Genomic DNA, 15,285 nt, shown 5'->3' with positions numbered 1-15,285 from the left:
CAATACGCTAATAATAATACATTCTCAGTCTCACTCTCTGACCATTAAACTGTACTGGGAGAACAGGACATACCTTTTTACATTTGCTATTAGATCAGGAACACAGTGTATTTTTGAACAGCCTGTGTACTGTACTGTACTACTGAATGAGCTTCTCTAATTATATCGCTTATTGTCAATGTCAGGCTGTAAAATAATTTGAATGTCTGTTTTGGAGTATGTGGCTTGTCTTTTTTCTTTGCAATATTCGAGTTTAGTTAATACAGTTGTACTAAGAGCAATGCCTCATAGTAAGATCAAATCTATCATCTACAGGGATGCCAACCAGAAAAAAGTAATTTCAGGGAGGTGCCCTCTAACACCACCATCCGCAGGGGGAAAGAGAGCACCCCCTGAAATTATGGCAGATAGCAAAGAAGCTATTGCTTCCTGTGCTATCCCCTGCGGGTTTTTTTTTGTATTCTGACAGCTGCTGCCATCAGGATAAAAAACCCCCCAAAAAACAGCATAGGAATGAATAGCTAGATTGCTATTGGCTATTTCAATTTGCAATAGCCAATATCAAGCTTTCTATTGCACCCGCCCTCTGCTGCTGTCAATCAGCAGAGGAGGACCTGATAGAGAACTTCAGGTCCACCTCTGCTGATTGACAGCAGCAGTGGGCGGGTGCAATAGCTAGTTTGCTATTGGCTATTGCAAATTGAAATAGCCAATAGAAACCTAGCTATTCATTCCTATGTTGGGTTTTTTTTTTTCTCTGACTGACGGCGCCCGGCGACCCCGATGTCAGAAAAAGAAAAAAGAGAACCAGATAGCAGAACTCCTGGCATAGTGTGTCTAAGGTTTCCCATACACCTTGCAGTCATTGGACGTAAATTTTTGTCCACTGATCGAACCGTCGTATGATTTTCGTACGGCGGCCCCAACCTGCCCCAACCATTGCAGAGTTCAATTAGCAGTCTCTAGCAGAAATCACCTGGACAAATTTCGTTAATCGAAATTTCGTTTTTCGTTTGCGCACGAGCAGTGTAAAATCGTATGAATTTTGACGTACGACAATGCCACCAACCTTGCGAAAATCGTACGATCGACCAAAGTTTTCTAGCATGCTGGAAAGACAAACGTCGTACGATTGTACAGTATTTGCTATTGTAGACTCCCCATCATCCTTACGAATATCAGACAAAAATGCGATCGCAAACGAAAATCTGACAATATGCGTAAGGTGTATGGGCACCTTTACCCTTGCAGTAGGGCTACCCCTGCACTACAAGGGTTAAGTGCTCATTTTAGTCTAGGTGCTAAAAATGATGCATACAAGTAATCTTGGCGACATCGCCGAGATCACTTGTACAAAACAAGCGGCAGCTTCCCAGCTGTACATTTAGCTCTGCTTGCCCAAAGCAAGGCTAAATGTAGAAAACAACTACCCGCCCAGCACCCGGAACTGCATGTCCCAGGCATCGGGAGATAGGACTTTCACACACCTGCTGCCCCTCTACTTCCTACTGCCCCGAGGCCGGGCCTCGGTTGACCTTGTGGGAAATCTGGCCCTGGTTATAGTCACCCATTCCTCCGAGTTGGCTTGCTTTTAGACCCATCCCTGGAGCCTAGGTCCCCCTGTGCTGCAGAGGTCTAAGGATCCTTAAGACATCACGTTCTATACACAGTGTATTAGGACGTTAGGATGCCGAGGGACATTCCATCACTGCCAGCCGGCTCCGCGGGTCGGATGAATATAACTTTTTTTTTTAGCACCTAAACAAAAACGAGTTCTCAACTCTTGCAGTGCCGTGGTAGCCCCACTGCAAGGGTTAATTATACTTTTGCCCGGAGTTCTGCTTCAAAAGAGATGTGCATCCTGCCCTCTCAGTCCAGTTCTCTGTACCGGCATAACTGAGTAGCAGCCGCACCCCTAATCACAAGGGTCCCCCAACAGACTTCTAGCACTGAGGAAGAGAGGGGGGCATGGCTGACCATTCCTGTTAGATTACCAGTTCACTGAGCAGTGTGGTCAGACTCTGCTGCTTGTTGAGCTTTGCAGTCATATTTAGACACATGCACAATTCCTATAGCAGGAAAGTGGAGGTGAGATGATGAGAATGGAGGTTGCTGGTACAATGTCTATAGGACTGAACATCTAATACTGGTGTGCTCATTTCACCGGATGCCAATGCATAACATTGTAACAAATGTAACGACAACTATGTAAAAACACCAAAACAATAAAATGAGAGGCTACATAACAAAGCAAAATACAGACAGAGCAGGAAACATGATAAACATTCTCTGTCTCATGAAGTGTTATAATAATGCAGTATTAGAGATTTGTAGACAACATATTAAGAATCTATCTTAGAATAGCTTTCCCCTTCGTCACTACTATGCTAGCAGGAAATACTTTAAAGTGCATGTCGCCTACACAGAACCAAACAGATTTTGTGGGTGGGGCCAGTTATTCATGAGACGAGAGGCGATCGCTTCACCAGCAGCCAGTAACATAGCAGACCAGGAAGCTGATCCCTGCATTCATATAAATGTTATAGTATATACAGTGTATACAGAGATACAGCACCAATACATAATGTAAAGTGCAAGATAATATGTACAGCAGTACATCACAGGGTTCAGTGCATACAGAGATACAGCACATAGTAACCAGTATATAATGTACAGTGTATACAGAGATACAGCAAAGGGTAACCAGTATATAATGTACAGTGTATACAGAGATACAGCAAAGGGTAACCAGTATATAATGTACAGTGTATACAGAGATACAGCACATAATAACCAGTGTATAATGTACAGTGTATACAGAGATACAGCACATAATAACCAGTATATAATGTACCTTGTATACAGAGATACAGCACATAATAACCAGTGTATAATGTACAGTGTATACAGAGATACAGCACATAATAACCAGTGTATAATGTACAGTGTATACAGAGATACAGCACATAATAACCAGTATATAATGTACAGTGTATACAGAGATACAGCACATAATAACCAGTATATAATGTACAGTGATATCCCTGACACATTGGGATGGGCTTATTGAGGCTATTCCACAATATTTGAGGGGCCCAATGGAGATTTTGTACCAAAGACCCCATGGTATTTTGCTATGCCTTTGGAACATGGGCTGGACGAGTGGTTGGTAAGCTCAAGTGAGTGACTGTGAGCCTAGGATACGGGTCACAAGGCGCGCCCTAGGGCAGGGGTGGGCAAACTCTGGCCCTCTAGCTGTTGTGGAACTACAAATCCTACGAGGGATTGCATGATTCTCACAGCCACAGAAATGACTCCCAGACACAGATGCATGATGGGATTTGCAGTTTCACAACAGCTGGAGGGCCGGAGTTTGCCCACCTCTGCACTAGGGGGTTCATTTATAAAAGTTTACAGCGGGCAGATGACGATCGCATGGCACTAGCACCCCTACATAGTGCTGATAAGTATAGAAAATCCCTGTACTCGGCAGCGCCATCTAGGGGCAAAAGTGCCGCCCGAACGGCATAGCCGGGTAAAACTTTTCTAAAACAACCCCTAGATACCTATTAACAATCTTCTAAAGAAAATCAGTCAGGACTGGGCTTACGCATACAAAAACGGCGTCCAAAAGTGATTACAATTGTGCTGGCTTACTTCCCTTCTTTAGCTTTAGTGTCTTTGTCCAAATCTGACTCTTCTCCTTGGCAGTCTATCAGTTGCTTCCCTGACCGCCTACTCCCAGATCCTAAAGGTGGCCATACACCTTACGATTATCGCACTATTATTTTCGTACGGTGATCGAACCGTCGTTCGATATTCGTACAACTGCCCCATCATGTACAGACCATTGTGGATTTCAATTAACTTTCGTTAGCAATATCACCTGGCCGAATTTCGTGGATTGACAGAACGGATTTTCGTTTGCGCATGAGCGAATCCATCAAATTTCGTACGAATCGATACGTTTTTTAGGTTGCTGGAAAGACAAAAGTCGAACAGTTGTACAGTAATTGTGGTTGTGCACTTCCCATCAACATTATTTACGAAAGCGCGATCGCAGACGAAAATCGCGTGATAATCAGGAGGTGTAGGGGCACCGTAAGAGTGCCGACCACAGGATTACTTTCCCCCTGCAAGGCAGACTGGTGTTGGGTATGTCTGTAGAGTGCCTTCTTCATCCCATAGGCACAAGCATACACTTTCGCCTCTATGTTTGCGCCTCAGTCGGTTGTTTGGTAGGACCCATAATGGCCATTTCCCTTGGCCCATTTCTGCTTCAAGCTTAGACTCTGGTGCATCAGTAGGAGGATGCACAGCAAAGAATGATGTGACCAGAGACTGCAGTGCTTCCAAAACGTACTATGCTTGACATGCCAATTCTAGTGGGAAAGCTCGCGTTTACAAAGGGTCAGAGAGCTCGGGGTGCGGTTGGAGAATTTTCTGGACATGTGCGATTCGTTTCGTTCCGAATCGAAATTCGGACGAATTTTCGGAAATTCGGACATTCGGATGTATCCGAATTCCGAATGACAGACATAACGAATGCAAACAAATCCGAATTTCCATTTCCAAAATTCGTTAGCGGTAGTTCGAACGTTCGTTTCGTTTTCGGTTCTTATTCGTTTCGTTCGTTGGAGCAAAGTGACATTAGAGAAGGAGAAAAATATTTTTCCCCCTCAAATGTCACTTTGCTGCAAACAAACGAACGAAACGAATAAGAACCGAAAACTAAACGAACGTTCGAACTACCGAATTTCGTCCGAATCCGAATTGACTTTCACACCCGAATCCCGAAAAACGAAATAACACAAATCCGAATTTAAAACGAAACGAAACTAAACAAATTTTTTGGCAGTGCACATGTCTAGAATTTTCTATATAATGCAGTTATGCTAGTGGTGGGAGCACTCACCATAATGTGCACCACATACTCACACATTATGGCAAACTCAATCTTGCCATACATTGCTTGAACTTCAGCCGCGTCCTGCTGACAGACTGAAATTTGAGCTGTGTGTGGTCCTGTTGGCATCACTGAGTTACACAAAAGTTCATATTCCAAATAGAGTGTGTCCAAATGAGCCGGACCTAAATTTGTCGGCTGAACGGTGACTTCTGCCAATCGGTTGCAGTGACTGTTCAACTATTCTGACAGCTGCAGTGTTCATCTGTCTGAATACAATACCCCAGCAGGGAAGATTCCCCCCATCTACACTGTTTTACACGAATGGGGGAAATCGAGCATTGTTTGGCCAGCTTTACTTCTGAATGAATGCTGCTCCTGCAACAAGAGCTCCATGCTCTCCACAGCTGTCACCTCCATTTTGTGGATGTTTCAACACATTGCATCTTCATTCTTTGGCCATGGGACAGCAAGCGATTGTCTAATGTATAACCAGCTTCAGTTGATCTGATTGTACAATATCCATACAATCTACTTTAGATGTGCCAAAACTATGTAATATGAGGACATACATAAAAAACCCGTTCAATCGGTATCTAATCAGGCAGCTCCTTACACCATAGTTCATAATAGGTCTGAGGTCCCCTTCACAGGGGCAATCTGATCAGGTCCATCTGTAAAAGGTGCCCATACACTGCGATCGTACGAGAATCGTGCAGTGTATGGAAGGCGTGCAACCGTTTCTAATGTACGGTCGCACCACTTTTGTATATCGAGCATGTTGGAAAACCAGCCGAGAATCGTACGATTTTCGGCTGGTTAACATGATAGAGAGATCACTGCCGAACGGGCCGGTGTGCGCACGCGCACACTGCCCGTTCAGCATTGCAGTCATCGGAAGCCCGCCCCTCAGGGGGGCGGGCTTGCGATGATCGCAAGTACAATCTGCCTGTCCGAGATGGGCAGATCGTACGTTTTTTTAAGTACTTTACAACCCTTGCAAGACAAAAGTCTTGCGAGGGTTGTAGAGTGTATGGGCACCTTAAGTTTTTTAGGTGGATCTGATCGGAAGCCCAATGTTGCTCTCAAGTCAACTAGATCTAAACGGATGGGTGTCCATTTACATCTGATTACCCTGACTCCGTCTAGTTCCAGTGCACGGACCCCTTCTAATCGTAATGGACGGCACCCGTGTGAAAAGGACCTAAAGAGATTGTACAATTTGATTGTATAGTGCATGGTCAGCTTTTGTTGCACTATCTCTGGCATCTTACAGATGCCGAAAGTGTATAATTCTCTTTGAAAAAATGGTAGAAAAAGGGGAAAGGAGTTTTCATGGCAGAAGAGACAAAACAAAAAACAAACAAAAAACCGATGGCATCTAGCAAAATTTTTTTTAACTTCAGGTCCATTTCAGGGTGACCTCAGTGGTTTTTCTGACCCTGGCCTTATATTGTGGATAGATGTAGAAGTCCACTAACTGATTAATGGTACTTGTTCCTTGCAATTGCTCCTGATCACTATGGTGTATGCGGAGGATACGAACATTTATTGCTCTGAGACAGGGATAGACAAACCCCTGCCCTTCAGCTGTGGTGCAACTACAAATCCCATGAAGCATTGCAAGACCCTGGCAGACACAGGCAGATGCGTGAGGAATTTGTAGTTTCACCACAGCTAGGAGGGCCAGAGCTTGCCTACCTCAGATCTAAGAGGGTAACCTTATTTGTGTGCAGAGAGTTCCTGTAATTACGCCATTCCTCTACAAGGCTCTGGCACGTCCTTACAGCCGAGGCACTGACACAATGTGGTGCAATTTGGAGAAGAAAAAAAAAAAAGTAGAAGAAGGACTCAAGAATGTTTTAAGTTTTACTGCAATCAATTTATTGCAATTTTACACCAATATCCATATTAGTGTTCACTATTTTATTAAATCGCTTAACTTCTTACATTTTACAGAGCCAATGTATTATAAGGCATTTAGACTTTAATCTGTTTTATTTTTTTTCAAAATGCATACCTGTCAGCCATACACAATGGACGTGCCATTTTGGCAGCCACTAATGCTGAGAACAAAACACAGCCTAGCATAATTCAATAGAAACCAACAGCATCATCGTGGTGGTACACAATAATGATACTGGTTCCTAGTGAACTGATTGGCTGAATATAACACCGCCATTATTTATATGGCCGACAGGTAGAGTTTCAGCTTCTACAGGAATTACTTCCATCTTGTTCCTGTAAAATGTAAGCACGCGGTGGGGCTACCAGTGGATGGAGCAGTTACACACTGGCGTAATCCTTGGATAGGGTGACGCTCTTCCCATCATATTCATTGGTCTTCAGGCACCGAAGGAAGAAGTGGCTGAGGTCATGAGTGGATATCACATTACCTCCTCGTTCCTCTGACACTTTGTAATCTGTGGTGAGTGGCTTATCAGCTGTACATTGAGTGAGAGACAAAAGAAATAGTGTCAGGCACATGGTTCCCAAAACAAATAGAGTCACCATGTCAATTGTCTGTCAAGAGGGTCAATCTACAAAAACAACACCTTTCTCCCAATACTACAACCAATGGTAGTAGTACTACCGATAGTAGTACCAATGATCTACTACCCAATACAACTTATACAGCGACTGGACCTTAATTCACTTAGTACCGAACACCATACTGTGAAAGTGGAGAGTAGCGGGAACTGGTACTTAGGTGCTGTAAGTGGATCTTCTTCCCATGATGAAGGTTTTAGTATGTTGTAGGCATGTCAAGTTTAAATACCTACCCTGGCCTGCAGGATGATTGTAAGTTACAATGGCAACACTAGAATAATAGCCTGGGGGAGAGTCAAAGTGATCCTGCCACCAACCTAAAAAAATGCATGTAAAAATCACAGAAAAGTAATTACTTTAAATGCTCACTATGAGCTTCGTATAAAACTTCCACCCAGCTACCATTTGCACAGATGGCGCGGAATTTTTTATATTTATTAGTGCCATCTCGGGGTGCTAGTACCACGTGAAGGTTCATTAATGAAGCACATAGTCTTTCCTTTTCAGAAAGGATTTTTTATTCAACTGCAATGTGCCTTTGAACTGGCTAGAAAATTTGACTGCTCCAGTAGAGTCAATTCCTTAGCATAGCTCCCTCCTACTTGCACATTAGAGTCCTCTCCTCTTCTTGGAGTGTTAAAATTCTGACTGTGTTGGCCGATTTCCTCTGCCCCATCCCCTCCTTAAGTAACCTTTTAAGCTCGCTCCCGTGATGAACTACAATCTCACATTTAATTTACAGTACTAATTTGTATTGAGATTGTAGTCCATCACGGGAGCTTGGAGTGGTGGCTACTTTACAACACACACAGGGACCATGGGGAACAAAAGTAGCCCCCTCCAGAAGGAAGGACAGTGTCAGCACTAATTCAAAAATGATTTGAGGATCTACAGCCGAGTGATACACAAATAAGATACATTTTTGTTAATGGGAAAGGTATTTGAATGCATTTTTAAAGTTTAACTCCTGAGTTTATGGTCACTTTAACTTGGAGTGTAGGGTAGTTTCACTTTAAATGGAACCAGTCAGGACATAAATAAGGAAGTTGTCATAACCGATGCCTTTAAAACCAAGCTGGTAATGGCAGCTCATTTATTTCTATCCGGAGGTTTTCTTTACTCTGCCTATACAGTGAGTGCTTACATTGGCCAACCCAACCTGGACTGTGAGGTTTCATCTTTACAACATACAGCTGTACCTACACGGGAGGGAATATTTAAGTGAGAGATGACTATACCTGCATTAGGACAATTTTTCTACTGTTCTCCATAATTGCATTAGTGCCTAACTTATACCAAAAGTCCCATAATAAATGAAACAGCTGAATGATGACTGCATATACAAAGACATGGGAGCAAGTAATCTGACTTTTTATACCACCTGTCCAGTGTCCAAGGAAAGGACAATCAGTAGGGGATTTGTTTGCTCTGTAGACACTGACCCAGGGTTCAGCAATTGAAACAGCTGCATGATGACCACATACACAAAGACGTGGTATCCTATACACTGGCCCATGACTCATCAATTCTAGCTCATGCTGTGGTAGTAGGTATGATGTTTTCTCTCGAACTGTGAATCTTAATTCCCACATCCCCTGAAATGCAACAAATCACTAAGAAAAATACTGCTAACACTCCTGGCTCTCATAGCAAGTCTGTGCTACTCAAAAATCCACACTTTTCCTCTTCCCATGGGATGGGCCTCTGTAGTTCATTTAGAGTAACCAAGATGTCAACTTCATGGCAGATAGAGGTCTAGAGGTCATGATCAAACCAGGTTTAAGAAGAAGAATCAGCCATGCAGGACCAAAGAGCGGGGCCTAGATGTGCTGATCCCTGCACTTATTATTGTGCAATGAACTGTAAAACCAGCAAGGATGTGTCAACATTTAGGACGAAATACTACAATCACTAAGAAAGCACTATAGGAGGGCAATAAATGTCCCCATCCTGCCTCTGATCATGATGATCAGGCATTATGACATGGAGGTCTTCCAGCTTGCTAGAAAAGTCACGGTGTCATCCTTTCCTCTTCTCAATAATGAAAGGAAAGTGTTAATCGTGTGTACTGCACTTCAACCTGAAAGGGAAGTTACATGAGAAAGAGCAGCAGGTCCTGGAGCTACAAATGACCAGCTGATATCTAGTTGCCTGTACCCAAAAACCTGTGGCTAGCCTTAGGGCCTGTTCACATGTGTCTGTTTACTTAGAGAGATCATACATATTTTTTCCCTTTAAAGTAAAACATTTTGCATTACCATGCGTATAAGCAAATCTGTTCATTGCTCATATAAGGCAAAGCAACACATTATAAGCCCCACTCCTCTCCCCAACAGCACATACTCACCATCCTTTGTACCCTAACTGCTCCATTTAATCAACAGGCCCTAAGATAACACCAGGTACTACTGGGTACGTGGAAGCATTTGCCTCACTCTTTGTGGCAGGGCTGGGGCAATCACTGATCACTGTCCTATGGAGCCAGCCCATAGTCCTATGCAAGCCAGAATTACTTATAGCTTCTGCTCCCAGGAGCCCAACAGAGAGGCAATAGAACAGGGGTGGGGAACCTCCTGCTTTCCAGCTGTGGTGAAACTACAAATTCCATGAAGCATTACAAGATTCTCACAGCCGCAGGCATGACTCCCAGAGACAGATGCAGCATGGGAATTGTAGTTTCACCACAGCTGGAGGACCAGAGGTTCCCCGCCCCTGCAGAAGTGCAAAAGGGAAGGTGAGATTGTGCTGATGGGGTGATTGGAGATTAAAGTGAACCTGTTGCTTTGACCTGCATAGACATAGCACAGGTTCACTTTAAGCAGGGCCACTGAAATGGACAATAAAACGGCATCAAAAATGTGTATACATTAAAAGAAAAAAACTATCCCTAAATGCTTCTATACTACATTGCATAACCTGTAAACAAAAGAAGCATGTTAATCCATTCTAAAGTATGCGGTCAATCCACACAGTAACACATATTGTGAACCCGTATTACTGCATGTGCATAGTGCGATTAAGCCCTGCATGCGCATAGTGTGTTTAAGTCACCTGCAATGTGTGGAGGGAGCACAGCCACATAGTCCAGTCCGGAGTCCTTCAGGACCTGGTGCATCCGGATGTGATCCTCCGTCACCGGCAGAAGACGAGGGGGGACTTTAGCAATGTCCCATAGCAGAAAGGCTTGAAAAAGAACACAGAAATGGTTGCAGGAATCATTATGGACAAACATATCAAAACATTCCTATTCCATGCATTTATAAAATAGGAAACATAGCAATGTTGTACGTATCAACAAATCTTGGCAGTCTTTTTCTAATATGCATTTTCAGAAAGCGGTCAGGAGTGGCAGTCCCAATATCTCTCTTTTTTTTTTTTTAAATTTCTTTATTGATAAACAGCTCAAAATGTGTACACATAAAGAGGGTGCGGCGTACCGCCCAAAACGTAGTGCAAAAGATAATATCACATTCCTGAGTCACGCAGGGATACAACAGCGGGCCTGCTACTCATAGATACACATTCTGTTTAACAGGTATAGTCCGCAGCACACGTGAGTCAACATACTGAATTGGTAACATATACAATGTGTTACAAAACATCACTGGTATCATCCTTCCACATCTTGGTATATTAACATTTCCACCGCCTGTGAAACCATAGTAAACTAAACATTCGCGGTGTGATGGTGGATTTTCCACTTGTGCGCTACAGGGTGAACTCCTGCAGCGAAGAGCGCCAGGAGTTTATCCTATATCGTTTTGTCAGAAAGTAAACAAGTGGGGGATGGCCACCATGACCCGCAGATATGTATCAGAGTAACGGAAATGGAGCCATGCACCCCAGGTTGAGCAGAAGCGCTCCCCGGAGATATGTACAGTCGAGGTGAGATCCTCCATTCGATATACATCATTGATCTTCTCAAACCACATGCGCCTGGTAGGGGGAGTGGTTTGCCTCCACAGCATAGGGATGCACGCCTTGGCAGCAGAGACCAGGTGAATAGTGAGAGACCTCTTGTATTTGGTAATGGGTGTGGCCGACATGTGTAGTAGGTAGGTCGCAGGTAGGTCACCCAGGTCAGCCATGGTAAGTTGATTTAAGGTTTCCCTGACAGTATCCCAGAAGGGTCCGAGCTTGGGGCAAAACCAGAAAATGTGGGACATCGTTCCTCTCCCTACCTCGCATCTCCAACATGTGTATGGCACTAACGGAGTGGGGACCCTGTACCACCTGGACAAAATTTTGTAACCCTGTTCTTGAGTCTGATTGGCTATAGAGGCTTTGTGGGTGGCCGATAGAGCTGTGGCCCGTTGCTCCCCCGTGAACACTTGGCCCAGCTCTTCCTCCCATTTCTTCAGGAATGGGGGACAATAGTCCTGTGGGGGGGATATCAGCATCCCATACAGGGTCGCAATCACATGTCTTAGTGGTTGTCCTTGTTGACATAAGGATTCAAATGGCATTAGGTCTCGTGTGGGCAGCGCAGAGTGGGGGATCGCCATCAGGAAGTGCCGCAATTGCATGGCTGCCCAAGTGCTGAGGGGGGGATACTAATGCGCTAATAGAGGCTTGGGGTAGCCATTGTCCGCTCTCAAAAAGATCTAATAAGCGAAACTTATTTGCCTTGTATAAGTCCTTAAAGCGCGCATCGTCCATACCAGGGCCGAAGTCCGGATCTCCCAACACAGGGGTCATGGGTGATGGGAATGGGGAGAGGGGTGTGTTTTTGAATGTCTCCCGGGCTGTTCTCAGAGTCGCTCCTATAGTGGGGTGTGACATCAGGGCCGGAGTGAGTGGCACCGTAAGCCACGGTAGGCCCTCCAAGGGCGTCCCATGGTCCTCCAGTTCCATCCTCACCCATTGTTTACATTCTTGGTTACAAGTCCAATCCACTACCCTAGCGAGGTGGACCGCCCTGTAGTACATATGGATGTCAGGGAGGCCCACTCCACCGTGTTGTTTCTGCAGTGTAAGAATTTTATTCCCGATCCGGGGATGGCATCCTGCCCAGACAAACGTGGTGAACAAGCATCGCAATTTATGAAAAAACCCTGGTGGTAAGTGAATGGGTAGGGCCTGCATCGTGTACAGTATTTTCGGGAGGATTATCATCTTGATTGAGCTGCATCTGCCAAACCATGTCAGATACAGCCCATTCCAGCGTGAGAATTCTTGGCTAATGTGGAGAAGTAAGGGAGCATAGTTGGTAGAGTACAAATTGATAAGGTCTGGGGTGAGCATAGTCCCCAAGTATTTAATGTGGGCAGTAGCCCAATGAAATTGGAACCGGGTTTTAAGTAGGGAGACCATAGTTGCCGGTAGGGTAATGGCCAACGCCGCGGATTTACAGAGGTTTATCTTAAAGTCCGAGAGGTGACCGTAAAGTTCGATGGTCCAAAGCAAATGGGGGAGTGAATGTAAGGGGTCGGGCAAAAAAAAAAGTAGATCATCTGCACAGGCAGCTATCTTGTGTTCACCCGAGCGTTTGGAAAAGGCCAAGATATCCCGGCTAGAGCGCACAGGGCATAAGAGTGGTTCCAGGGTGAGGACAAAAATGATGGGGTATGGAGGGCACCCCTGTCTGGTCCCGTTACTGAGTGAGAAGTATCCAGAGCGGGTTTCGTTAACATTTACCGCAGCCGTGGGACATGAGTAAAGCGCAGTTATCCACTTATGCATATTGGGGCCCAACCCTATGTGATCAAGAACGGCATGCATGAAGGACCATCGAACCCGGTCGAAGGCCTTCTCCGCATCCGTGGACAGGAGCATCAAAGGGGTCCCTCGTGAGCGAGCGTTATGTACTATATTCAGAGCCCTGATAGTGCTGTCTCTAGCCTCTCTCACAGGGATAAAGCCCACCTGGTCATAATGGACGAGCTGCGGCAGGACCGGTAGCAGGCGGTTGGCCAGTATCTTGGAAAACAGCTTAAGATCTACATTGAGCAGGGCAATCGGACGGTAACTGCCACACTGAGAGGGGTCTTTGTCTGGTTTCGGGATGAGGGTAATGTGAGAGCGGAGGAGGTCGTCAAGAACGACTGCGCCCGATAGTATAGTATTGAAGGCCGTTACAAAATGCGAGTTAAGGGTCTCAGAGTAGGTTTTATAATAGGTCAGGGTATAACCGTCCGGCCCAGGGGCCTTCCCTGTCTGTGCCTGTTGTATGGCCAATGTAAGCTCTTCCTCTGTGATGGAAGCCTCCATGGCCAACCGTGCCTCTGCACAGAGTACTGGCATTCCTTATCGTAAGAGGAAGGCTCGCGTTGCGGTGGGCAAACCCGGAGAGAGATCACGACCCCCAGGGGGGTGCAAGTTGTATAGTTCTTGGTAGAACCGAAGAAACTCTCCGGCCATGGCCTGAGATGTACGAAGTTTAACCCCGGAGGCTGAGACAATAGAGGAGATAAACTGTCTGGGTCTCTGACATCTTAGTGCCCTAGCTAGTAGGCGACTGGGTTTGTTAGAGTATTCATACATAGTTCTCTTACCACGCATGAGGCTCCTTTTGAACTTGGTGAAGAGTAGGGTGTTGAGGTCTTCTCTGACCTTCAACAACTCCTGGTACGTCTGTTGTGCAAGGGAGCTCTTATGCTGCATCTCAAGCTGATGGAGGTGTGAGAATAGACGGGTGCTTTCCGCTAGGCGGGACCGCTTGAGTTTCGCCCCCTGCCGCATGAGGATACCCCTCATGATACATTTATGTGCTGCCCATACAGTCAACGGAGGGGTAGGCGTTAGTGGCGAAGAAGGAGCGGATCTCTTGGGCGAGGGAAGCTCTAAACCCAGGTTCCTGTAGCAGGGACTCGTTGAGTCTCCATGAGGAACAGGTGGATCTCGATCCTGCTAGATCTAGCGTGACGTGAATGGGGGCATGGTCGGAGGTGAGTATAGGGGCTATGTCTGTCGATATCAGTGTCTGTATGTCTTTATGTTGGACAAAGAAGTAGTCTATTCTAGAATAGGTATGGTGGACTGGAGAAAAGTAAGTGTAGTCGCGTCCATCAGGGTTAAGAAAGCGCCAAGTGTCGGTCAAGCAAAGCGAATGTAATTCCTGCTTCAGCTTGCTCAGGCATGTGTATGATAGATGGGACGTGCCCCTGGCACATCTACTAGGGGGTCTAGGGCGAAGTTGAAATCCCCCCCCAGGACCAGGGTGCCCTCCATAAAGTCTGCCAGTAAGGGTAGAACCGATGCTAGGAAGGATACCTGTTCTGTGTTGGGTAGGTATACATTTGCAAAGTGTACACACTTCCGTTGATTTCCCCCTTCAGGAAAAGGTATCTTCCATTGGGATCTGAACAATGGGCTCTATACAACCATGAGACCGACCTGGAGACCAAGATGCTGACCCCCTTGGATTTAGATATCGGAGAGGTGCTGTGATATACCACTGGATAGTCTCTGCTGCCAAGTGCGGGCACCCTGTCACTCCTAAAGTGTGTCTCCTGTAAAAAGACAACCTGTGAGCGCATTGCCCTCAGATTTGCCATCAGCCTGTGCCGTTTCTCAGGGGCACCGAGGCCCCGAACATTCCACAAGGTAAATTTGAGAGAGGTCATGACCACTAACCCGGCCGTCAGCTGTTCCCGGGTGGGCAGTGGGGTACGAGGGGTGAAAGAAGGGAGGAAGGGGGACAGGGATGGAGAATTGGAATAGGTTTAGGAGGGAGATGTCAGGCTAAGAGGGTTAAGAGGAGAGAGTCAGAAGCGAAAGGGGGAAAGGGAAGTAAGGGGTCGTTGAAGAGTATTTCTCCAACCGTTGTTGGTACTATACTTCCAAGCTATCTCTTTTGGTTATAAACGAGATAGCGGGCCTATTGGGGG

The 15,285-nt window shown here is 45.5% G+C and overlaps 1 protein-coding gene across 1 annotated transcript in view; it reads right to left on the bottom strand.

Moving 5' to 3' along the window:
* Positions 1–7,139: 7,139 nt before the first annotated feature.
* BLVRB (biliverdin reductase B) overlaps positions 7,140–15,285 on the bottom strand; it is a 21,462-nt gene continuing 13,316 nt past the window's right edge. The window contains exons 4-5 of the mRNA XM_018562589.1: positions 10,508–10,639; positions 7,140–7,350 (exon numbers count right to left, since the gene is read on the bottom strand). Of these exons, the coding sequence (XP_018418091.1) occupies positions 7,193–7,350; positions 10,508–10,639 (290 nt within the window). The 3' untranslated portion in view covers positions 7,140–7,192. The remainder of the gene's footprint in view (positions 7,351–10,507; positions 10,640–15,285) is intronic.

This window comes from Nanorana parkeri, unplaced genomic scaffold (assembly GCF_000935625.1).
Source record: "Nanorana parkeri isolate BGI_ZX_2015 unplaced genomic scaffold, ASM93562v1 scaffold586, whole genome shotgun sequence".
Taxonomy (NCBI): domain Eukaryota; kingdom Metazoa; phylum Chordata; class Amphibia; order Anura; family Dicroglossidae; genus Nanorana; species Nanorana parkeri.
Note: the sequence above shows the minus strand (reverse complement) of the source record. Positions and strands in the feature narration are given on the sequence as shown.